This window comes from Elephas maximus, chromosome 20 (assembly GCF_024166365.1).
Source record: "Elephas maximus indicus isolate mEleMax1 chromosome 20, mEleMax1 primary haplotype, whole genome shotgun sequence".
In the NCBI taxonomy this organism is placed as follows: Eukaryota; Metazoa; Chordata; class Mammalia; order Proboscidea; family Elephantidae; genus Elephas; species Elephas maximus.
Genome location: NC_064838.1, coordinates 62,933,178 through 62,957,675, shown reverse-complemented (window position 1 = coordinate 62,957,675; position 24,498 = coordinate 62,933,178). Strand labels below are relative to the sequence as shown.

The 24,498-nt window shown below is 44.5% G+C and overlaps 1 protein-coding gene across 11 annotated transcripts in view; it reads right to left on the bottom strand.

The window, feature by feature from the left end:
• PXK (PX domain containing serine/threonine kinase like) overlaps window positions 1-23,778 on the bottom strand; it is an 89,709-nt gene extending 65,931 nt beyond the window's left edge. For 7 of the 11 annotated variants that reach the window (XM_049861780.1, XM_049861778.1, XM_049861781.1 and 4 more), the window contains exons 1-2: window positions 23,551-23,778; window positions 1,020-1,070 (exon numbers count right to left, since the gene is read on the bottom strand). In XM_049861780.1, coding sequence (XP_049717737.1) covers window positions 1,020-1,070; window positions 23,551-23,652 — 153 coding nt within the window. In that variant the 5' untranslated portion in view covers window positions 23,653-23,778. The remainder of the gene's footprint in view (window positions 1-1,019; window positions 1,071-23,550) is intronic. The other 4 variants (XM_049861783.1, XM_049861785.1, XM_049861784.1 and 1 more) reach the window with 1 other exon arrangement.
• Between the last annotated feature and the right edge of the window lie 720 nt (window positions 23,779-24,498).

Sequence of the window (24,498 nt, the reverse complement as noted above, 5' to 3'; positions counted from 1 at the left end):
CAGGATAATGCTACCACACAGGATTGTTTTTAAAGGGTTAAATAATTTAATGACCTCGACGCAGAACTTAACACTTAATAAATGCTCAAAACATGTTAAATATTTATAATCATTCAAACTGAAAGCAGTTGAAATTTCAGGCAAAGAAAAGACCAACTGTGGGACCACCGTGGTCAGAGACACTTAGGGTGAGAGGAAAGGCTCAAGCTGGGCTGCAAAGGACAACGTAAGATTTTTGTAAGACTGGGGTAGAGGTGGGGGGAAAGAAATGGCCCCTGTACAAAATTCACCCACCCTCTGCAAAGCAACCGGGATGGGATGGACCACTAGGCCTGGGTGGGAGGTCTTTTCTCTCTGAGGCCACTACTGAGGAAAGCCGAGCCTGGGGCCCCAAGAAGACCTTTCCTGAGGGTTAGCAAGGCAACTAGCACTAGAAATTACCCACGAGTGGACTTGGGAGCCCACAAAACACAGTGGCCCAACTAGACAATATTCAGGGCACTTGTCTCATCCTTCTACCTGGTGAACTGAACTCTAACCTCTTCTACCTGAACCTTGGCTGCGGGAGAGGAGGTTTGAACTTCTAGGAGTAAAACAAGGAATTTGTACATTCTGTAGATACTCTCAGAAACCCTGGTGGCGTAGTGGTTAAGTGCTACGGCTGCTAACCAAAGGGTTGGCAGTTTGCATCCACCAGGCGCTCCTTGGAAACTCTATGGGCAAGTTCTACTCTGTCCTATAGGGTCGCTATGAGTCGTAATCAACTCGACAGCACTGGGTTTGGTTTGGTTTTGGTTTGTAGATACTCTTGGTGGCAACATCATATACGAATTTGACCAAACAACTGGGAACAGAGAAGCCTTTTATAATACATGGATTATACCTAAGAGAAGCAGGATTTATATTTACATATGTTTTGATGTTTCCAGATTTTTAGGTGCCTTAAGTCAGGTTTTTGGCCAGAAGTTTAAACATTTTTCTAGAGACAAAAAAAAGAAGAAGAAGAAGAAGAAGCTTACCTGCCAGCTGTTTTCTACAGAAATTCCTCTCTGTACCCGAATGATGTATTCCTGGAAAAAGAGAAGAGAAACAGCCTCAGTTGCAAAATCCCTGAATCAGAAAATCAAAAATATCAGATACAGCAGACTTCAGAGTAAGAAAATTACCAGAGACAGAGAGACATTACATAAAAATAAAAGGATAACTGTACCAAAAAGATATAGCAATACTAAACATGTATAGTATTCCAAACAAGAGAGTTGCAACATGTGAAGCAAAAAGTGATAGAACTATAGGTTGAGGGGATTGCAATCAATGTAATGAAACAATTTGTGTATAAATTATTGAAAGGGAAACTAATTTGCTCTGGAAACTTTCACATAAAGCACAATAAAATATTTAAAAAAAACTGATAGAACTGAAAGAAGAAATACACAAATCTGCAATTATAGTTCATGACTTCAACACCTTTCTCAACCATTGACAGGATAATTAGACAGAAGCTTAGAAAGGATATAGAAGAATTCAACAATATCATCAACCAAGAGGATCTAAATGATATTTATAGAACACTGTAACCAACAACAGCACAATACATATTCTTTTAAAACACCCATGCAACATATACCAATAAAGACCATGTACTAGGCCATTAAGATAAACATCAACAAATTTAAAAGAATTGAAATCATAAAGAGTATGTTCTCTGAACATAGTGGATTAAACTAGAAATCAGTAACGGAAAGATAATAGGAAAATCCCCAAAAGAGTTGGAAACTAAACAACACATTTTTAAATAATCCATAGATAAAAGAGGAAGTTTCGAGGGAAAGAAAAAAATACACTGAACTGCATGAAAATAAAAACAGAAAATAATTGAAAGGGCAAATGTTTTGTTATACACATACACTTACTGCAATTTAAAAATGTATATATTTAATATAACACAATTTGTGGAACACAGCTAAAGCCGTGCTGAGAGGGAAATTTATAGCACTGAATGCTTACATCGGAAAAGAGGAAAAGTTTCAAATCAAAAGTCTAAGTGTCCAAGAACCTAGAAAAGTCTTACAGAGCATAATAAAGCGAAGGAAGCTAAAGGAAGGAAATAATAAAGAGCTAGAATCAATAAAATAAAAAGTGAAAGAGAAAATCAACGAAACAAAAAGCTGAAAGAAGATCAGTAAAATCGATAAACCTCTAGCCAAACTGACCAAGAAAAAGAAAAGGGATGAACTACTAATTTCAGAATGAAACAGATATCAGTACCAACCCTGCAGATACCAAAAGGATAATAAGAGAATGCTATAAACAGCTCCACACATAAATTTGACAACTTACATGAAATGGGCCAATTCCTCAAAAACACAAAGTAGCACAACTCAGTCAATATGAAATAGATAATTTTAATATCTCTACAACTACTAAGGAAATTAAATTTAAATTTAAAATCTCCCCAGAAGGAAATCTCTAGGCGAGATGATTTTACTGGGGAATTCTACCAAGTGTTTAAAGAATTAATACCAATTCTATACAAACTCTTCCAGAAAATACAAGAGGAAGAAACATTTTCTAATTCACCTGATGAAGCCACTACTACCCTGACCACAATCAGACAAAAAAGAAAACAGACTAATGTTCCTCATGAATATAGGCTTAAAAATTCTTACCAAAACATTAGCAAACAAAATTTAGCAACATATAAAAAGAATTATATACCATGATCAAGTAGGGTTTATTTAAGGGATGTAAGACTGGTTAATGATCCTAAAATCAATTAATGTAATTCACTATGTTAACAGGCTAAAGAAGAAAAGTCACATGATCATATCAATTGATGCAGAAAAATCATCTGACAAAACTCAACACTGCAGTGCACTGAATTACTTAATACCGCCCTTCTAGTCATGCATGGTCTTAAGACTCCCACGAAATGACTGGGTGGGACTATGCAAATAAGGTGCTTGTGGCCCACCAAGGGGATTGGACAGCATTGCTAATGATGTAAATAATGTGCATGGAACCCCAAGGAGATCAGTCAGTTTTGCCATCCTGCTAGGCTTAAAATGAGCCATCCCAGAGGTGGGAAGAGGGGACCCCAATACCATCAAGAAAGAAGAGCCAGAAGTGGAGCACATTCTTTGGAAAGTGCAAGACTGTGAGAAGTGGTGACAACTGCAGCACAAAAACAGCAGCAGCAGAACCAGGAGACTGGCACTAGATGGCACAGTGGGCTTTCTGGCCCACAGAGTAAGGCAGCTACAGTGGGCATGCCGACCCATGAAACGAGAGAGCCAAGCACCGTTAGGCAGGAGATTTGCTGGCAGAGTGGGGTACCTCCGGGCACTTGGTGGAGCAAGGCCTGCTGAACCCCAAGCTAGGCTCACCAACCCAAGGAACAAGAGAGCTGACTGCCTTTGGGCCGAGGCTTATTGGTGGAGCAGGGTGTCTCCAGGCACTTATTGGCAGAGCTAAAGAGCTTTGCAACACTTGCCTGAGCAGGGCAGAGGCCAGGCCAAGGGCCAAGAAGCCAAGAGTTGAGAAGCCAAGGGCCAAGAGGTCAAGGGCCAGGGAAAGGCTTGCATGCAGGCACAGCCAAGAAGAAACTGTCCTGACCAAAGAACTGTATCCAGCACTTTGAACAGCTTTAAACAAATACGATCATGGCCAACGGAGTGAAACCAGAACAGGCTAGAACTTTTAAAATCTGGGAGATTCGGGACCATAAAAAAATTACAGGTCAAAGCCCTGGAATGGGAGACGTGGAAGAGGAGCAGTGAGCCCTTTCAGGCGCCTGATGTGTGAGGCTGCAATTCCAGGGCTGAGAGCAGCACGCATTCAAAGCAGGATGGCTGGCCGCCATCTTTGAGTGGGGCACCACTGTTTCCAACTCTCCACAAAATCCGACGGGCAAGAGATTTGGTTGCTGCATAACACATAAGCTGTCCTTGCTTTCTAAGAAGGAAATTCAGTTTCTTGCAGGGCTTTGGGCCATAATTTTTCCCATTCTGGTTATGGTTCCAGTCAAAAATTCGAGTCTTTTCCAGTGTTGTTTCCTCGGCCATGATTGAACTGGGAAGAACCTCACTGTATCCTGAGTTGTGCATGATCCTGAATTGTAAAATGTTACTTCCCTAATAAACCCCACAACTGTGAGTATGGTCTGTTGTAGTTCTGTGTTGCCATTGCAACAAATTTTCAAATCCAGCAGAGGAGTAGAGAGTGCCATAGGAGGGACAGCTGGTGTCGGACTGGTAAAATGGTTGGAGAGAGGAGGTATGTCTGACCTCCACTTCATAGGAATCAGCTTTGGGCTGATGCTGTTGATGATCATGACTCTCCTCCCACTCGTGAAGTTAGACAAAGAGGTCTGATGACACCCCCATGCCATTTTTACAAATACCCAGTCATAAGAACTCTCAGAAAAATGATAATAAAGGGAAATTTCCTCAACTTGACAAAACCACCTTAAAAAGGTCCTACAGTTAACATACTTAATGGTGAAAGACTTAGTATTTTCACCTAAGATAAAGAACAAAGCAAGGATGTCCAAATAAACTATGGATACACACAACAACTTGGATGAATCTCCAGAAAATTATACTGGGTGAAAAACCCAATCCCCAAAACCCCAGAGTCAATGCATGATTGTATTGATCTAACATCCTTAAAATGACAAAACTAGAGCGATGGAGAGCAGATTAGTGGTTGCCAGGAGTTAAGGCTGGGGTGGTGGGGTGGGGGCAGGAGGGAAGTAGGTATGGCTAGAAAAGAGAAGCATGAGGGATCCTTGTGTTGATGAAAATGTTGTCTTCACTGTATCAAAGTCAATATCCTGGTTGTGATATTGTACTATAGTTTTGCAAGGTGTTACCACTGGAGGAAACTGGGTAAAGGGTACATGGGATCCCTCTGTATTATTTCCTCTAACTGCATGGGACTATACAATTATCTCAAAATAAAAAGTTTAGTTTAAAAAAAAAATAAGCAAAAGGCAGACATTCAAAATTAAGTGAGACAGCAGTCAAAAGACTGAGATTCATGACTTCTAAGTGTTCCAAGTTTGCATTTTAGCCACACAGCCAGCTATAAAGGGCTATGGTTAAGAAAACAAGTGAAAAGATGGAAGAGATGTACATTGATGGCATTTCCCAAAGAAACTGAGTCCAGCAACCCCCAAACCTGCCCGATCATAAAAATCATCCAGGAAGTGTTGAAAATACACATTCCCAGGCCTTGAACCAGACTTGCTGAAAGAGAATCTCTAGGACAGAGGCTTAGGAATGAGAAGTTTTAACTGCCTCCCCAGCTAATTCTTAAGAATAAGTAAGCAAGAAACACAGACCTACTCCAACCCTCTGCTTATACACACAGGGAGTTAGGAGTGAAGGTATGGATTAGATCACATAAAGACTATTAACGCTTCTTCCTCGAATACTCAGAATTGTTTTAACATGGTTGTATGGTATGATTCAGGCATTACCCATAGTTACTACTCAACAAATGCTTATCAACAACAAAAAAAAACAAAATTTTTTTTTTTTTAAACATGGTACTCAACAAATCCTTTCTACTGAATCAATTCCACTGAATTAAATAGGTTATTTAGTAAATAAAGACAAATAAGCATTGTTAACCTGGTAACTGGGTTTTAAAATAGACCTTATTAAACTATCACTCATTTCCATCCATACCATTCTCTTCATTTAGCAAAGACAGATAAAGTCCACAAAAGCAAGAACTTTCGCCTCCTTCTGGAACATTTTAAGGATGTTCATTCAACACCATTTACTTAATTATTATGAACTGACATCAACTATGTGCCTGGTACCATGCTTAGCTGGTTTCGTATGGGGTTATAAAGTAATATTTCAAAACTGATTTGGGTAATGTGGCAAATTTCCTAAGCAGTATGCTAATGCAATTATTTCTGAACACACAAAAATAAAACACTAATAATATCTGAAATTCTTCTATGTGAGGATCAACCCTTTAGCTTTGAAATCTCCTCCTCTCGGGACTGTGATAACACTGACAAATTTTCTGGGTTTTTACATTCTTATAAACCCAAACCATACCCACTGCCCTAGAATCAACTCTGACTCAGCAACCCTACAGGATAGAGTAGAACTGCCCCATGGGGTTTCCAAGAAGCAACTGGTGGATTTGAACTGCCAACCTCTGGTTGCCAGCTGAGCTCTTAACCACTGCACTGCCAGGGCTCCTTACATTCTTACAGTAGAGGTGAAAACTGCACATACGGTTGAGTAATTACAAACAACTACCCACGGGCAATTTTTTTTTATATCTAAGGTAGCGGAAAATGTTAATTCTCAAAAATCACTTTGAGCATCCATTGCTTCACCTTGATTTGTCAGGGGAATAGTATTATTCTTTAAAAGTTGCAGCTCAATGTTAGACACACTGTAGGTGCCAAGTAGATATTTGCTGGCCTACTTTACATACTTGGAATTTAAAGTGTGGACGTGTTTTTTTGCAAAAATGCTGCTGGCAATTGTAAACATCTATTAAGCACCTATGATGTCCCGAGATCTCTGTGCTTCATTCACGCTGGGGATAGAACCTTGAACAAGAAAGGTACATAGTCTGACCAAAAAAGGCACACTACTCCACCCTACCCTATGCAGACATAACAGTTTAGAATGTCTTCACTCAGCTATGAAAGGGCACACGATAAATGTTTGGCAACGGCATTTGGCAGGAGGAAAGCAGTAGCTACAAAATAGTACCTGGGGCCTGATGTCAAGCTGTGATGTCCCAAAATGATATCCTAATGGATGTTTCTGCCAAGGTACTTTTTATATTTAGGTCAATGTTCTCCACGGGCGTTTTTGCCCTCTTGGAAACACTGGGCAAGGTCTGGAGACATTTCTGGTAGTCACAGCTGGGGGATTCTACCGGTATCTAGTGGGTAGAGGCCAAAGATGTTGCTCAACAGGCTAGCCCCCCATCACAAAGAATTATCTGGCCCAAACTGCCAACAGTGCCACAGTTGAGAAACCCTGGCTTACGTACATCAAGCATAGCAGGTCACCCCAGTCCATGGAGGCTTAGGGATGTTGGGTGGTGGTGGTAATTATTTCTGTTGTCATCTGCCCTTGGCCTTGGTCCACTTAACCCACAGGCAACACCATTCACAACGTGGGAGTGTGTCCACCTGATGGGTGCCCTTAGTTACTAGTGGCTTCAAAGCACCACTCTTTGTGTTTCCCCTGGGAAAGGACCCTGTACAGGCCAGGCACATGAGGGAGTGTTCAAGAATAAGCCTCCAGTGTAACCTCAATATCCCATGTCATGTGGTCACAGATACAGGAAAAGAATGGGAGACAGGTAAGGTGATTTTGCTCAGAAATATTTTTATTTCACTTCAATGGGGCTATAAAAAACAGAATTTTTTTAAGTTTCCCAGATACCACCATCCAGCCTGACCAAAAGGAAATACTGTCACCTCAAATCACTTCTGACAGAGGAGTTCCAATGCTGTAAGCTAAAAAACATAGCATGGCTGCCTACTATTGCCACCAGGCTGTAGCCTTTATTAAAGCAAAGAGAATGGTGCCCTGGAGACTAGTAGAAACCCACATTTGAAGTCAGGCCTCCCACCTCCTGAGCTGCAGTCAGCAGCCTGGGACTGTTTGGAGAATCAATCCCATCTTTACCACCCTCTGATGTGGAAGAGAGCCCGCAGTGGGTATAAAGGCACCAATAAACCACCAAGGCCCATCAGGCACGGAAGGGAAAGCTAAGAGCCCTGCAGGGCAGCCCTGAGTCATCTATGCACGCCATCAAACCCTACCATCTGCTGCCACTTCCCCAAAGGGCCTTCTTCCTTTCTGCTCCTCCTCTCGACACTACACCCCTTATTTTGGCAGCCCAGGATGGCTGCTGGGCCAAGCTCTAGCATGTGGGTCTTTTAGCAACTCAGTATGCTCTGTTGATGGAGTTCTTCAAATCGGAAACATCTCAGGACCATATGATTTCTGACTTAAATGAAGGAAGAGGAGAGAGACATGACGTAAAATGAGCACTGACCAAGGGCCAGGAACCATGCTAAGCCCCATACCCAGCACTTCTCGTTCAGTCCTCACAGCTGCTCTCGGAGGTAGGTGATCTTGGCTCAGCAAGGCCCAAGGCCACATAGGGAGGAAGAGGTGGGCTGAAAAGGGACTTGGAACCCAGGTCCCTGTTGACTTCCAAGACCTTCCAACCTGCCAGGGATGGCTGGTGGCCCTCAGTGGCCTGGGAAACTCTGAGGCCCAAGTCTTTCTGCAGTCCTGAAAGTTGGGAGTCCTCCCTAGTGCATGGAACTCTAGTTTATCTCCAAGGAGTAGAGACCTATCGACTCCTGTCTTGGCAGGGATGCAGGGGTGGACAGACTATCACTTCCATGGCTGCCAACTAACGCTGCCAACATACACCATTTTCCAAGTAAGCATCCCACTGGCATTTTGTATTTTCCGAGTTTCCAAAATATTTAGGATTTCACTGCCCAGTAGCTGGTGCTCAAAGATGCCTTGATTTGATGAGGTTTTAGAAAAAATAAGGAAGAAAACGTATTTTGAATCCATCTGGCCCCAAATTATTTTAGTGAGATTACAAACGCAGACCACTTCAAAGAAATGTGTTAAAGAAGCTAAAGCCAAAACCTAAACATTCAAACCAGTCTAACCCACTAATTCTCTCCTCCCTTTGGGCACAGCTGTCAGATTTACTCTGAGACTCAAAGTACAGAAAGACCAGTGAGCCTGTCCTGAGGGCATTTTGCAGATACACGTCCATGTTTCCACTTCTCTACCTCTAAAGTGGAGCCTGAGTAGCGTAGTGGTTAAGAGCTCAAGAGCTCGGCTGCTAACTAAAACGTTCGCAGTTTGAATCCAGTCACTCCTTGGAAACCCTACGAGGCAGCTCTACTCTGTCCTATAGGGTCGCTATGAGTTGGAGTAAACTTAATGGCAACAGGTTTGGTATCTCTAAAGCCGAGGGAACCCTGCTGCATTCTAGAATCTCTAGGGAACTTAAAAAATATACATATATGCTTGGTCTCTACCTCCCAGTGGTTCAGATTTAATTTGTTTGGGCTGCGGCACAGACAGGCATTAGTATTTTTTAAAAGTCTCCGGGTAGTTCTAATGTGCAGCCAGGGCTGAGAACCGCAATTCTAAAGGTATAAATCAAACCACGGTTACCTCTCAAACAGACAGGAAACAGTTCCACACCACAAAAATAAAAAAATAAACCCACATAAGAGGAAGGAGTCAAATGCACCAAGCACCCAGCAAACCTCACGGCCCCCTCCACCGTGCCACCCCCAGCCTCAGTAAGGCCTCGGCTCCACTGTCTTCCTGAGCACAGTATGTACTCACCTCAGCCCTCTAGGGTCCCTACCTGGGCCCTGTCAGCTTCCTCAGGCACCACTCACACCATCTTCCAGTGGACATTTGGGGCAAGCAGGGAAGAACCATTACCCCACAGGACAGCTGGGGAAAATGAGTCCTTGAAAGGATAGAAAGTGGTGGGCCTGGGACAGGAGGGCAGGCTTGATTGTCCAGTACCCATGAGCCATGTTACCCTCTGGGTTCATTCTCAAGCCCACTTCTCTCCTGGTACTTTCCCTTCATGAGAATGTCCTCAGAGCATGATCAAAATTGACTTGCGGGACATCCAATACCACGCTACCTCCCCGCTCAGGAACCTTCCAGGGCTCTCCACTGGCCAGAGGATGAAATCCAAACTTCTTACCATTCATCCACCACTTGATCCAACACTTTCTACTCAAACTCTCCTCTCCTCCAGTCGGAGGCCCTGTGTTGTGCAAATGGTTAACATGCTTGGCTGCTAACGGAAAGGCTAGAGGTTCAAGTCCACCCAGAGGTGCCTCAGACGAAAGGTCTGACAATCTACTTATGAAAAATCAGCCACTGAAAGCCCTACAGGGTGGTTCTACTCTGAACCCATGGGATCACCGTGAGTCGGAAGTGACACTACAACAACTGGTTTTCTACTCCAGTAGGGCTCTTTGTATCCTAGGAACACCCCTTACTCCCTCCCCTAACTTTGCTGTTCGACCTTTTTAAAATTTGGGAAGCTAAGCTTTCTAATCAGGTTACTGCTATTTTTGTCCCCTGTCTATGTTTAGGGAGTGAAGTTTCTCCAATTGGATTGAGTTCTTCAATTCTCCAATTGGATGAAGTTCTTCATACATTTCTTGGTATCCAAATAGCACCCAGCACAGTATCAGGCTGAGGGCGGAAGCACAGCAAACACTGGCTGACAGATATTTGTCGACTCACTGCTTGCTCCTTTGGGGAGCAATGTTGCTCTTTTTCATATGCGCCGAAACCCAGGTAAAGTCAAATACCACTCTCAAGAAAATCTCCACGGGAGTATGGCCCCCAACACCCTTTTAACTCAGTACTGAAGACACTCCTGAGGTTCACCATTCAGCCAAAGGTTAGGCAGGTCTATAGGGCCAACAACAACACACATAAGTCACGCGCTCCGTACTTCTGTCACGTATACAAGACTAATGGACACACCAGCCCAAAAGCAAAGAAGAGAGGTCAGGAAGAGACAGGAAAACTGGACGAAGAGAAACTGGAAACCCAGTGGGGCGGGGTAGAAGGGGAGTGTTGACACACCACGGGGTTGGCAACCAATGTCACCAAACAATTGTGTATTAACTATTTAATGAGAAACGAATTTGCTCTGTGAACTTTCACCTAAAGCACAATTAAAAAAAAAAGAAAATCTCCATGAGCTCTCCCAAGCCCTTAGACTTAGCGTTCCTTTGGAAGAATCTATATTCACACCACGTGGTCACAGAGCACAGCGGCCGCAGCTCCCTGGAGGACAGCAAGTCACTGCAGGCTTCCTGCTCGGCTCGCTCAGAATTAACGACTAATTGTTGCTCTGATAATTTTTCAGTATTTCCGTTATTTCACCAGCAGATTTTTCAATGCAGAAAGCCCTGTGTTTTGTTTTGTTTTTTCATTTTAAAAGCCATCTGAAGAATCTCAGTATCTCAACTTGAATTGTGACAGGTGAGTGAAGCCAAGTGTATCTCCTTCTGAAATGAAATTTATTTTAAAATCTAACTGACTGAACCACAGAACTGTGTACATCGGCCTTATGCAAAACGAACTCTGCATTTTCTACTCTGTATTCACCTCAGAGACCAGGAACAGGTGGCAAACATCCTTTGATGTCTGCCGTGAGATGCACCTGCTTCTCCCCGACTCCCAGCCTCTGAAGTCCTGGCCCTCCTCAGAGACAGTGTCTCCTCTTCTGCCAGGACAGCTGGTCTCCAGGCCGACTTCTAAGATAGCCGATATTCCAACTAGCAGAAATGCTGCAAAGCTGCACTCAAAAATCCTTTGACCTCAGACATGACGACAGGACAAGCCTGCTGCATTTTAAACACCCAGTCCCGTGGCATTCCACAGTACACTGGCCCTTAAATGATGCCAACGCAAATGCCCCAGGCTGCTAAAGTGGGAACCCAGGAATTCCACCTTATATCAGTGCAAATAAACAAACTCAAAAACCTGGGGCTCAGTTGAATAGTAACCAATGAAACATACCCTTCCCTCATTCAATAATCCTCATGTTTCATAGGGTCAATGTCCTAAAAGAGAAATTCATGGACTGAACAGAATCTCACAGGACTCCCACTGCAATAGTTACTGACCAGAAAAGAGAATTGAACACACAAACTCTGATCTGTTTGGAAATAATGATTTTTATGTCAACTCTGGCATCTAACTTGGTATCCTCATCCCTCACCACCTTGGATGGTACCTATGTGAGGACCGGCTGACAACTAAGTGTACTCCCTTCTGGGGCCACTTCTGGTCTACCTGCCCCCCTTTCCACTGCCCCAGAGGACAGGCCACTTGGGAGTCCTTCTGGAGCCTGAGAAGGAGCTAGTCACTGGGTGAGATCAGCCACAATGTGCAACCCCTTCCCCACATACTGTAACCACAAGTCCCCAGGGGAAAGGGCACTGACCTTCAAGTCACTGACACCAGGCTTCAAAGCCCAGCTGCCACTTACTAGTTTTGTGCCCCTACCTTCGCTGAGCCTCAGTTTATTCTTCTGCAAAATGGAAATCAGAACTTTCCAATAGGGTTGTGGTGAATATTAAATGAGAGAGCATATTTAGAGCATCTGGCCCAGTGGCCAGCTGTGTAACTGTTTTCTTCCTCACTAAGGGAGCAGCAAACACAAGGTGTCTGGAGGTGAACACACCATGGCTTTAATCAGCAAGCACAGGAGACGGCAGCCACACCACTGCAGCACCAAAGGAGAAATAAAAAGCCATTCTCTTTGAACGTGAGAAACATGTTATTAGTCTCTGATCTCTGAGAGGCAGTACCATCACTCCAGCCTCCACTGTCCCAGTTTCCATGGGGTTAATTAAAAAGCTTCCCCCTAAAACAATTGGGATATAAAAATAAGAGAATAGATCAGTTAATTGTGGTTTATCCATATAGTGGAAGAATGTGCAAGCCCTTAAAAGGATGCATAAAAAAGAATTTTTATTACGTGAGGAAAAGGTGTGAGCTATAATGTTAACTATAAAAAAAAGAGGATAAAAAATCCTATGATAACAACATTGATAGAAGAGGGAACTACACCAAAGGTTAAGAGTGGTTATCTCTGGAGGTAAAATTTTGGGTGGTTTAATTCTCTTGGATGTTTTTCTACATTTTTCAGGCTATCCTCAATGAGCAGGAAAAACATTTTTAAAAGTTTCTAGGTTTTCTACATATGTAATTTAAAAGTAGGAATCCTGAGTGATAAGGACGGAGATTATCTGATTATCTGAATTTGAATAAGGGCTGGTATTCCAAAAAAAAAAAAAACATTGCCTTTGAGTTGATTCTGGCTCATAGGGACCAGGTATCAGGAGCATGTTACCAACAGTAACTGCAGGCTATCACCGTTTTTCTTTGGCAAAGGACCTTTCGACCACTGTACTACTCATCAGCACGTTTACTGTGCTGGGGAGGCTGGGGAAACACAAGATGAAAGGCAAAGAAATTAATTCTTCTACTTGTGTCAGCATTGGTAAAACACTGGTAGGAGAGAAGCTTGAAAACTTTGGGGTGAGGTCAAGTTAGGTGAGTACCTACTGGTTTTAATCATTTACGGTAGAATTGGCCACCATCACTAGGGATAACGGAGAGCCGACTACATACAAAACGTCACTCCGTTCTCCTCAGAGACTAGTTCCAATTTCATAACCAACCATGCAAGTGACAGTGCCTAGGAGGAAAGGCCTGGTGATCTGCCTTTGAAGGGTCACAGCCATGAAAATCCTGTGGAGCGCAGTTCTACTGTGCAACACATGGGGTCGCCATGAGTCGGAACTGACTCGATGACAAATATTTGGTTTGGTTTCTGCTATACGTCTCCTCAAAGTTGAACGTAATAACTGCTGTGTTTAAGGTGCCCTTACTCTGTGAGTTCTGTCCCTCAGTCATTCCACCCCCAACAATGCTTTGAGGTAGGTGTCACTATCTCCCTTATACAGCAAGGGCCTCAAGGTCCACAGAGGGCAAATGCTTAAACAAGGGGATACAGTTTCTAAGTGGTGGATGGGGACCTTGCCCAGGCCTGTCTGACACAAGGGTACAGCATTCTTGCCCTCTGGCTTCAGGCAGAAAGCTTTCCTATTGTAAACCCTCTTGTTCTGATGAAGAGAGGTCAGCAGGGCAGGTAGAACCAGTCCATCCAGTCAGGAGGAGGCTGACCCTCTCAGAGGCCAGGGGCAGAGTAAGGAGAACTCAGGTCTGGGTAATGGGAGTTCACACAGAGAGCTATGAGAACACAGCCTGGCCCAGAGTCTCCAGACTTTAACACCTCTGCACTTTTCAAACCACCTCCTCCTACGGGTACACGCTGCTGGGGCCAGATGTAATCAAGGGTCTGCATGCAAGTAACAGATCTTCTCTCCACGAGTGCTCTGGAGGAGCAAACAGGAGCATATTTACACAAACATACCTAAAGTGGATATCAAAGGAGCCTGGTGGCAAAATGGTTGAGCGCAGCTAACCAAAAGGTTGGTGGTTCAAACCCACGCAGAGGCTCTGCTGGAGAAAGGCCTGGAGATCTGCTCTCATAAAAGACTGCAGCCTAGAAAATCCTGTGGGGCAGTTCTGCTCTGTCCCATGGGGTCGCTGTGAGTCAGAATCAATTCAACAGCACCTAACAACAACAACAAACAAAGTGGATACCAGGTTTACGGGGCACTCAGCAATTTCCTCAACAGCGACTAACAGCAACAATCTACGTGCTTAGGATGGGAGAACTGGGAAAATGGTCTCGTGAACCGCTGTCTGGTTCTCTGGGGCAGAGGGGGACCCCTAACTCGCTGTCTTCTAGACCTGGGTTAGTGCAGCCATTAAGCAGGTCCATTGCTCTCCAGGTCCTGAAGACAGATCCGGTGTGGGACGGCTCCCATCTCATATCTCTCTCTCCTGTTCAAAGCCCACTGGCATCATCCAAACCCTCACTCTGCCACCCATAGCCCTACGGCTGAGAGCAAGTTACTTAACCTCTCTGTGCCTCATTTTCTTCAACTGAAAAGTGCAGAGAATTGTGACATCAAATGAGAATCTAGAAAACAGTGTGACAATTTCTTACAAAGTTAAACATGCACATACTATCTGCTCAGCGATTCCATTCCTAGGCATTGAGCCAGGAGAAATGACTATATATCTACACAAAGACTTGTACCCAAATGTTGACAGTAGCTCTATTCATAATAGCCCAAACTGGAAACAACCCAATGCCACTGGCTGGTGAATGGATAACAAATTGTCGTACATTCATGCAGTGGAATACTTGCTCAGTAATAAAAAGAAACACGCAACCACACGGAAGAATCTCAAAAGTTTATGCTAGGTGAAAGAAGCCAGACACAAAAGACTACGTACTATAAGACTCCATTTATATGTGACATTCTAGAAAAGGTGCAACTATAGTGACAGGGCAGACAGATAGCTTCCAGGGATCAGAAGGAGGGTACTGACTGCAGCGGAGCAGCAGGGAAATACTTGGAGTGATAAAAATGTCAGCCAGTGGTGACACGGGCATATACATTTGTTAAAACTTATCAAATTATAGACTTAAAATTGGTGAACAGCCAAAAGGTGGAACAGCCCAAATGTCCATCAAGGAATGAATGGATAAAGAAACTGTGGTATATTATTGAGATACTGCTCAGTTATAAAAAGGAATAAAGTACTTGATACAAACTACAATAGTGGAAGAATCTCCAAAACATTATACAAAGTGAAAGAAGTCATATACAAAAGATCACTTATTGTATGATTCTGTTTATATGAAATACCCAGAACAGATACATCTAGAGAGATAGAAAGCAGTGGCTAGGTGGATGGGAGACTAGGGAGAAGCTGCTTAATGCATTTTACTCCAGAGTGATGGAAACGCCTGGAAGCAGACAGAAGTGGTGGTGCACAACACTGTGGATGTACAAAATACCACCAAATTGTTTACTTTAAAATGGATAATTTTATGTTATATAAATTTCACCTCAATTACTTTTTAACTGGTGAGCTTTAACAACTATACTTCAACAAAGTTGACCAAAGAGAATGACAGAAATAATTAGAAATTGAATATAAAGTACTTAGCACAGGACCTGGCACACACTAAGTGCTCCATAAACGGTAGCTTTTAATGTGACAAGTACCTCCACCTTTTCAGTATTACCCATATCACATTCACCTTATCACAATTCTTACAATCGCTAATACTTCAAAAACCAGTATAATTCACACCACAAACATTCATATAGTTTTAATACTACTTTGATCTGAACAAAATACTTTTTTATATTTAAACTCACTTCCAGAGAAAGATTTTATGATTCAACATTATGATGAAAGGAGCCTGCAGGTCAAACAAAAAAGGCTGGAAAATGCTAATTTAGAACATTTTCTCTGAAATGTTGGCCCCTCTGTTAAGCCTTTCCTGTGAAGGAAGAAAAAGTCATTAAAAAGACAGAAAAGAAAGAAAAAACCAAAATGGATGTCAAAAGAGATTTTGAAACTTGCTCTTGAATGTAGAGTAGCTAAAGTGAACGGAAGAAACGATGAAGTAAGAGATGAACAGAAGATTTCAAAGGGCAGCTCAAGAAGACAAAGTAAAGTTATTATGATGAAATGTGCAAAGATCTGGAGTTAGAAAACCAAAAGAAAATAACACATTCAGCATTTCTCAAGCTGAAAGAACTGAAGAGTTCAAGCCCTGAGTTGCAATACTGAACGTTCCCATGGGCAAAACACTGAACCAGGCAGGAAACATCAAATGAAGATGGAAGGAATATACAGAGTCACCGTACCAAAAATAACTGGTCGACATTCAACCATTTCAGGAGGTAGCATACAATCAAGAACCGATGGTACTGAAGGAAGAAGTCCAAGCTGCACTGAAGGCATGGAGAAAAACAAGACTCTAGGAATCGACAGATACTGACTGAGATGTTTCAACAAACTGATGCGGCACTGGAAGCACTCATTCATCTGTGCCAAGAAATCTGGAAGAGAGCTATCTGGCCAACCAACTGGATGAGATCTACATTTATGCCTATTCCAAAGAAGATGATCCAACATAACACAGAAATTATCGAACAATGTCGTTAATATCACACACAAGTAAAATTTTGCTAAAGATCATTCAAAAGCGATTGCAGTAGTACATTGACAAGAAACTGCCAGAAATTCAAGCAGGATTCAGAAGAGGATGTAAAACCAGGGATATCATCACTGATGTCAGATGGATCTTGACTGAAAGCAGAGAATACCAGAAAGATGTCCACCTTTGTTTTACGGACTATGGAAAAGCACGTGACTGTGTGGGTCATAATAAATTATGGGTAACAATGGGAAGGCTGGGAATTCCAGAAAACATAATTGTGCTCATGAGGAACCTGTACATAGATCAAGAGAAATGGTTCAAACAGAACAAGGGGATGTTGCGTATTTTAAAATCAGCAAAAGTGTGTGTCAGGGCTGTATCCTTTCACCATATTTATTCAATCTGTATGCTGAACAAATAATCCTAGTGGCTGGACTATATGAAGAAGAATGCAGTATCAAGACTGGAGGAAGACTCATTAACAACCTGTGATATGCAAATAACACGACCTTGTTTGCTGAAAGCTAAAAGGACTGGAAGCACTTACTGATGAAGATCAAAGAATAAAGCCTTCCCTATGGATTATACCTCAACATAAAGAAAACAAAAGTCCTCCCAACTGGACCAATAAGCAACATCATAACAAATGGATAAAAGACTGAAGTTGTCAACGATTTCATTTTACTTGGATCCACAATCAACGCCCACGGAAGTAGCAGTCAAGAGATCAAAAGACGCACTGCTTTGGGTAAATCTGCTGCAAAAGACCACTTTCAAGTGTTAAAAAGCGAAGACGTCACTTTGAGGACTAAGATGTGTCTGACCCAAGCGATGGTGTTTTCAATCCCCTCATATGCATGTGAAAGCTGGGCAATGAATAAGGAAGACCAAAGAAGAACCGATGCATCTGAATTATGGTGTTGGTGAAGAATACTGAATGTACCATGGACTGCCAGGAGAACAAACAAATCTGTCTTGGAGGAAGTAGAGCCAGAACGTTCTCAGGTGCTTTGGACATGTTATCTGGAGGGGCCAGTCCCTGGAGAAGTTCATCATGCTTGGTAAAGTAGAGCGTTAGCAAAAAAGAAGAAGTCCCTCAATATGGATTGATACAGTGGCTGCAACAATGGGCTCAAACACAGCAACGACCGTGAGGATGGTGCAGGACAGGGCAGCATTTCGTTCTATTGTACACAGAGTTGCTGTGAGTTAGAACTGACTCCATGCCACCTAACAACAACAGTGGCGCCATGGAAGAAAGGCCAGATGATCTGTTTCCACAAAGATTACCGCCAAGAAAACCCGATGGAACACAGTTCTACTCTGTAACACATGGGGTCACTATGAGTCAGAATCAACTTCATGGAAACCGGTTTGTTTCTTTTTACTGCTGTGCCTGGTGCACAATGACAAGAATGGCTTCAGTTTAATCAAAAAGAACAATGGAAAATCGCCTATTATTCCCCCTCTTTTTTTTTTCCTACACAGAGCACTTGGCACTTAGAGTCCTACAACAGTATTTGGGTTCAGCTCCCCCCTTCTCAGGACATCAAAAGAAACTGTACCATAAAGGAGGGCTTCACTTCTTGTCACAAAGAAGCCCACCTTAGATCTCTAGCAGCTTGAAAAGGAACCACTACTTGCCCTGCAGCATAGACTGATTTCCCTCAAACCAGCCCATTTAATCACTAACTTATATTCTGATCTGTCTGTGCTTGTTTTTATTCGTGGTTCAGTGGGTTAGTTGCTGGGGGAGTATATTGGAGCCTCCACTCGGCCATCTTGCTCTGCCCGAGTAACATATATTTTGAACAATCGCAAAATCGCAATCCATGTGGAAGCTGTCTAAACTTGGGTGGCGGATCCCTGCTGTTTCCCTGGGGAGCAAAGTACATAACTACCTTCTCATGTAAGGTCAACTTCAGCCCCAGAATCCTCTTTTCTCCTAGTAACTACAGCCAGGTTCTTACATTCCACAGGAAACCTTTCCAGTGGGGTAGTTCTCAAAGAGGTGGCATGCAGGGTGACACCAGCCCCCAAAAGCAGCTGCAAAAAAATTGACTTCTCCAGTAGGAAGAAATTATTGACAATCTTTAAGTTAACTAACTACTGGTCTCTGAAAGCTTCCAACTGGGGCTTTCTGACGACATCCTATCAGTTTTCAGAGACAAGTGGAGAAAAGTAGGTAAGGAAGTAGTCTATCAAAACAACTGCTGTTATTACTGTCACGTGGGAAAGTGCTGCAAGCTCTCGTGGAGTCTGGATTAATTAGTCTGGGAGAACACCTTCAAAGAAATGTTTTAAATATTCATCAAAACTTGGAATTCTAAAGAAAATTTCTAAAGCATACCTAAAAATCAGGCAGATTCTGATACGGAGCACTGGATTTCCTTAAAATTTCAGGATCTGAAAGCAATGATTTCTCTAATTTGGCGTCCCATCTGACCAAGAAGCTGAAGTGCAGTGCCAAACCACAGAAAGAGCTCCAAAAACATTCACACTGCGGCAGGTAAAGACTCTGGTTGCCGGTACACACCCTGGAAAACCCGAGGCCACGGAACAAACCAGCACCAGTTGCTGCTGCGTTGACTCTGACTCATGGAGACCTCATGTGTGTCAGAGTAGAGCTGTGCTTCATGGCGTTTTCGATTTTGCAGAAGCAGATCGCCAGGCCTTTCTTCTGAGGCAGTGGAGGACTTGAATCTCCAGCCTTTCGTTTAGCAGCCAAGCGTGTTAACCATTTGCACCACTCAGGGACTCCGTTAGAACAGAAGTTCCAGGGAAGCAGGAGCTGTGGAGTCCACCCGCATCTGCAGCACATGCCTGGCACATATAGGCACTCAATACATTTTTGTTGCATGAACGAGTATTGCTGAAATAATAAACCATGCAGGAATGCAGTTTCCAAAAATCAAAAGTTTAAGGACAGACCCATTTTTAGGAAGGATTTTAACATGTAATATTATCTTTTCCACAGATTTTTCAAAAATGCTTTTCAGTTATGCCTCAAATATCACTAAAATTATCTTTTCCTTCTCTAGAACAAAACGTACCAGCTGCAGGGTAAATGGGCCCGATCCAGATTAACCCCACAGAGGAATATTTTAAAAAGAAAAAACTGAGATTAAAAAGCTATCACACTACCGTGGACCAGCCAGCAAAAATTGGATATGCATGTTTGATAACAACCCTCTTGAGGTTCCCCTGGTTTCTATTTCAGCTAGGTAAGCCTGTTTTTAGTCTACTGACTTTAAAAGTTTTCTCTTTCATGTGGCCAAGAACCTATATTTCCCTGGTCTTCTCTCTTAATCCTCCCAACCTTTTTCCTACTCACCTGTGTGGCTTTTTACCAAAATTCCTTTTGTTTGGAAAACCCTCCCCCTTCCTCTCTGATTCTATGGAAGGTTCATTTCCATGCAGCAGAGGCCTGGTGTATTTCCTGAAGCTAAATTCATCATGCTCCATAAAAATGAAAATAAAATCATTCACACCACAAGACCAACTACCTCCCTCTGCCCTTTCTGCCAGGCCCTTTCAGGAGCTTGTGCTTCTGTCAGCCTTCTGGCACCTGTATTTTCCAAGATGGATTTACCATCCACAGAGTTTTTCCCTCCCAAACCCCGAATTCCGAAATCAGATTTAACCTGAAACTTTCTGCTTCCCGAGGCTACACAACCTCAATACATGAAAGCAACTATGAACAGAAATGAGCTTTCTTGGCATAATACTACTTGCAGTGTGTTTAGTCTTTTGCCGATATGTTTTCAGGGAGTAGACAGAAAAAGGAAGGAATACATTTCATTTATTTATTTTTTAAATTTATTTATTGTGCTTTAGGTGAAAGTTTACAACTCAAGTGCATCCCTCAGACAAAAACCCATACACACCCCACCGTACATTCCCAGCTGCTCATCCCTTAGTGAGACAGCACAGGAATACATTTTCAATACCTCATAAAGGTTATCTCATCTGATCTTAAGAGGCAGGCAGGACAGGTATTTATTACCCCACTTACATATGATGAACCTGTGCATCAAAAAGGTGAAATGACCAATGTCACATGGCTAGAAAGTGTCAGCTCAGACCTATACTAAGGTCTTGCTGCTCCCAACCCAAAAGCTGCCTACTATACACACTTTCCACCCTGCAGCCAGAAAAAACTTCCTAGAGATTCAGTATTTCAAAGGGAGAGCAGACCTCTGACCTCTGGGGCACCATCTCCGCCTGCCAAGGGTGCATCCCTTCAGCTAATAAACTGGAAAGCTATCTTCTCCCTTCCCGATGGGAAACAAAGCCTTTCTCTTCTATACACTCCCCTTAACAACCGCGCCTTTCCAAGAGTTCCTGTTTGAGAGGGACTTACTCATAAAACACTAATAATCCAGAGTTTGCATCAGCATCTAATTTTCTCAATCAAGTTCAGGGCTGACGCAACATTTCTGTCTCAAACTTTACAGCTAAAATAACAAGAACACAGAACAGCTGAAAAATTACGCAAGACAACACTACATTTTTACTCCATCACATCTGCCTCTATGGGTCTCCTGTGAGTCATTCTCTTTTGTGTTCAGTCATCATTACAGGACCTGCCACGTCCCATCCTAAATAATTTTATTTTTTGAAGAAAAACTCTGCAACAAAATGAAGTCCTCTTACGGCTTTCATCGCTGCACCCAAGCAGATGAGGCACTCAGCTCTAATTTAGCACCTCAGATGCTGTGTTGCTCCAAAACACAAGAAGAAAAAGAGGCATGGTAAAATTGCAGTTCATGTATGTATTCATCAACAAACATATACGAAATTCCACCAGACGCCAGGGATTGGGACCCAAATGTGAACAAGAAGCTACCCCTCTCTCATAGCCTGGTGGAGAGGGCAGGTAAAGAAGTAATTACAGAGCAAACTCATCAAGGGTAAGGTGGAGGCGAGCACATGGCCTGGGGCAGTAGCCATCATGGCCATCATGGAATGCTTCCTGGAAGAAGTGATCTGTAAGTATTTATAAACAGGAACCCTGGTGGTGTAGTGGTTAAGAGCTATGGCTGCTAACCAAAAGGTCAGCAGTTCGAATGTACCAGGTGCTTCTTGGAAACTCCAGGGGGCAGTTCTACTCTGTCCTATAGGGATCACTATGAGTCAGAATCAACTTGACGGGTAGTGGGTTTGGTTTTATCTCTTCACTATCAGTACAAAATAAACCTAAAAGACTCAACCCCACTCTGAAAGGTTATTAGCTTTACTTGCCAGCAGTTGAGTCAAAAGTCTAACTTCATAGCAGAACTGTCTTGACTCCCAGTCCTAAATTTCAACCCTTAACACATGCTCCCTTAGGTACAACGTTCAGGGAGTTTAACAAACTCTGCCCTCTATGGTGCCTTCTCGTATGTCCGTAGAATAGGATTAAATGAAATAAACGCACTTTCTAAAAACATAAATCATTCTCCTAACTGAAAATGAACACTTTGAACAACCCAAGCCTTACAAAGCATGGCCATAGGAAAAGGAAACTAAGGTTAAAAACAAAAACAAACCAACAAAAAAAACCACTTTAATGCAACAGAATGAAAGGTCTCTTTTGAAGTCACCAGAACAATTTGAACAAAAAGAGAAACAGAAGGCTATTGTGGCCTTTAGCCTCCAGATGATGAAGACCAAGCCCACTGCAACAGTAAACAAGCCTCTGAGCCTGGCCTGGTCTGGTGACCTGACAACACATTACAACCTAAGGAATGGCTCCTTCCCCGTTCATTATTTCCCAAAGTCCCACTGGCTGGCAGCTCCAGGGTTTTTTTGTTTGTTTGTTTTGTTTTGTTTTGCTGGTTCGTGGGTTTATAGCTTGTAAATTATAATGCATAACGTGCCTTTCAAAAAAAGGTACAGGCGAATGAAAACAACTATGGTTTTAAAGTCCCATAAAAGACAGTACGTGCAACAGAAAAGAGCTCTGCCTGTGTTTCCCACGAGGACCTATTACTCTTTTATGCTACTCCAGTGGATTAAAAACTCAAGCGAAGGCTACCACTGCCCCACTACAAGTGCAGGTGAGACGAGAGAAGGAAGGAGCACGTTCAGATACTTGCTTCAGCAGGACCCCAGTCGGCCCCCCCTTACCAATTCACTTGCCTCGGCCAAGCAGCTGACCTGGAAACGGGACTGCAGACCCCGGTCACTTTCGCTCTGCTGCCCCAACAAAATTCATACTTCCATTTGGCCAGGCACACCCTCAGCCCATCTCTCAGACCCCCGCTGCAAGGAGCGAGGCTCAAGAGCCCCAGAGAGAAGGCTGGCGGCGGGCAGAAGTGGACGAGAAGCTCCTGGGTGCTGTCTTAACTACTCCCCCGGCCAAAGGTGGGCCCGAGAATCCAACACCTCTCCCGACTCGGAGCCCCTTTCCTGGGCGGGAGGTTCCAGGCCTGGCCCTCGGTGGGAGGCACCCCTTAGCCCCTCTCACCTCCGGCCCTGGGGCTGCGGACCCCACTCCCAGCCCTGAGGGCAGCAGCCTCTAACCTCGGCCCAGGAACTGCGCTCCACCCTCGGCCCGAGGGGCCAAGAACCCCACTTCCAGCCCTGACGGCAGCAGCCCCTAACCTCGGCCCAGGAACTGCGCTCCACCCTCGGCCCGGGGGCCACGGACCCCACTTCCAGCCCTGAGAGCTGCGGCCCCCTCCTCGGCCCCTCCGGACCTCAGCGCGATGCTGGGCTCCCGGGGCCCTGACCCAGACCCACGGCGGCCCCAGCGCCCTCCAGGCCTGGGCCGCCTACCCCCGGCCCAGCCTCCGCCCGGCCCAGCCGCCCGACCCGCGCCCCGCCGCCGCCGCCCCCTCGCGGCCCGTACCGCCCCGCGTCACCCGGCGGGCCGCGCACCGTGTGGGACTGCAGGCTCTGGCTCGCCTCGATGGCTGCTGTCAGCGGCACCGTGTCGTCCAGCAGCACCTTGCCGGCCGGCGGCTTCTCCATGAAGGCCATCCCGGGACGCCGGGCCGCCGCCGCCCCGGGACCAGAGGTAGGAACCGGAGGCGCCTACTCCCACCGCCCGCCCGGCTCCGCCGCCGCCGCCGCTGTCAACACGCGCCGCCCCACGCGCTGCCGCCGCCCGCCGGGCCCGCGGGGTCCTAGCACCGACGCTCCCGCCGACCCATCAACATTGGCGGCTCTACCCACCGCCGCCCGCCAGGCCCGCAGGGTCCTAGCGCCGACAGGCTCGGAGCCGTCGCAGTCAACACTGGCAGCTCTACCCTCCGTCGCCTCCCGCCGGGTCCTAGCACCGACGCAGCAAATACGGACCGCTCGCTGGCTCCTAGCGACAACTTCCGCCTAGTCTAGGCCTTGGGCCCTAGCCTCCCAGTTCCTCGCAGTCACACTGCAGACCCAGTTGTCCTCGCACCAGCCCTCGGATCCGGGAACACTCCACCCTGGGCCATAATCTCTAGCCTCAGATCCGAAGATGCCGTTAGCCCTGGGATCCAGGAACCCCCAGGATCAGAGGCTCCCAAACAAAGCTTCAAAAGCTGAGACTGTTAGACCTGAGACCCTTAAAACTGGACCTCTCCCACCCAGTCCCCCCAGGCCCAAGGACCCGGGGCCCCAGAAGAATGGCCTTCAGGATGGGACTCCTCAGTCTGAGCCTTGGAGACCCAGAGATTTTCTGTTAAAGCCTCTCAGACCCAAGCTTTACAGAGACCCTTGGACCCAGCTCCTTGGACTTAAGAACTTAAGAGCTTGGCGCTTAGAACCCTTGGAGCCCTTGGACCCCAGAACCCTCAGACCCAAGCTCTCAGAATTGAGAACCCTAAACACGGTCCTTGGTCCAGA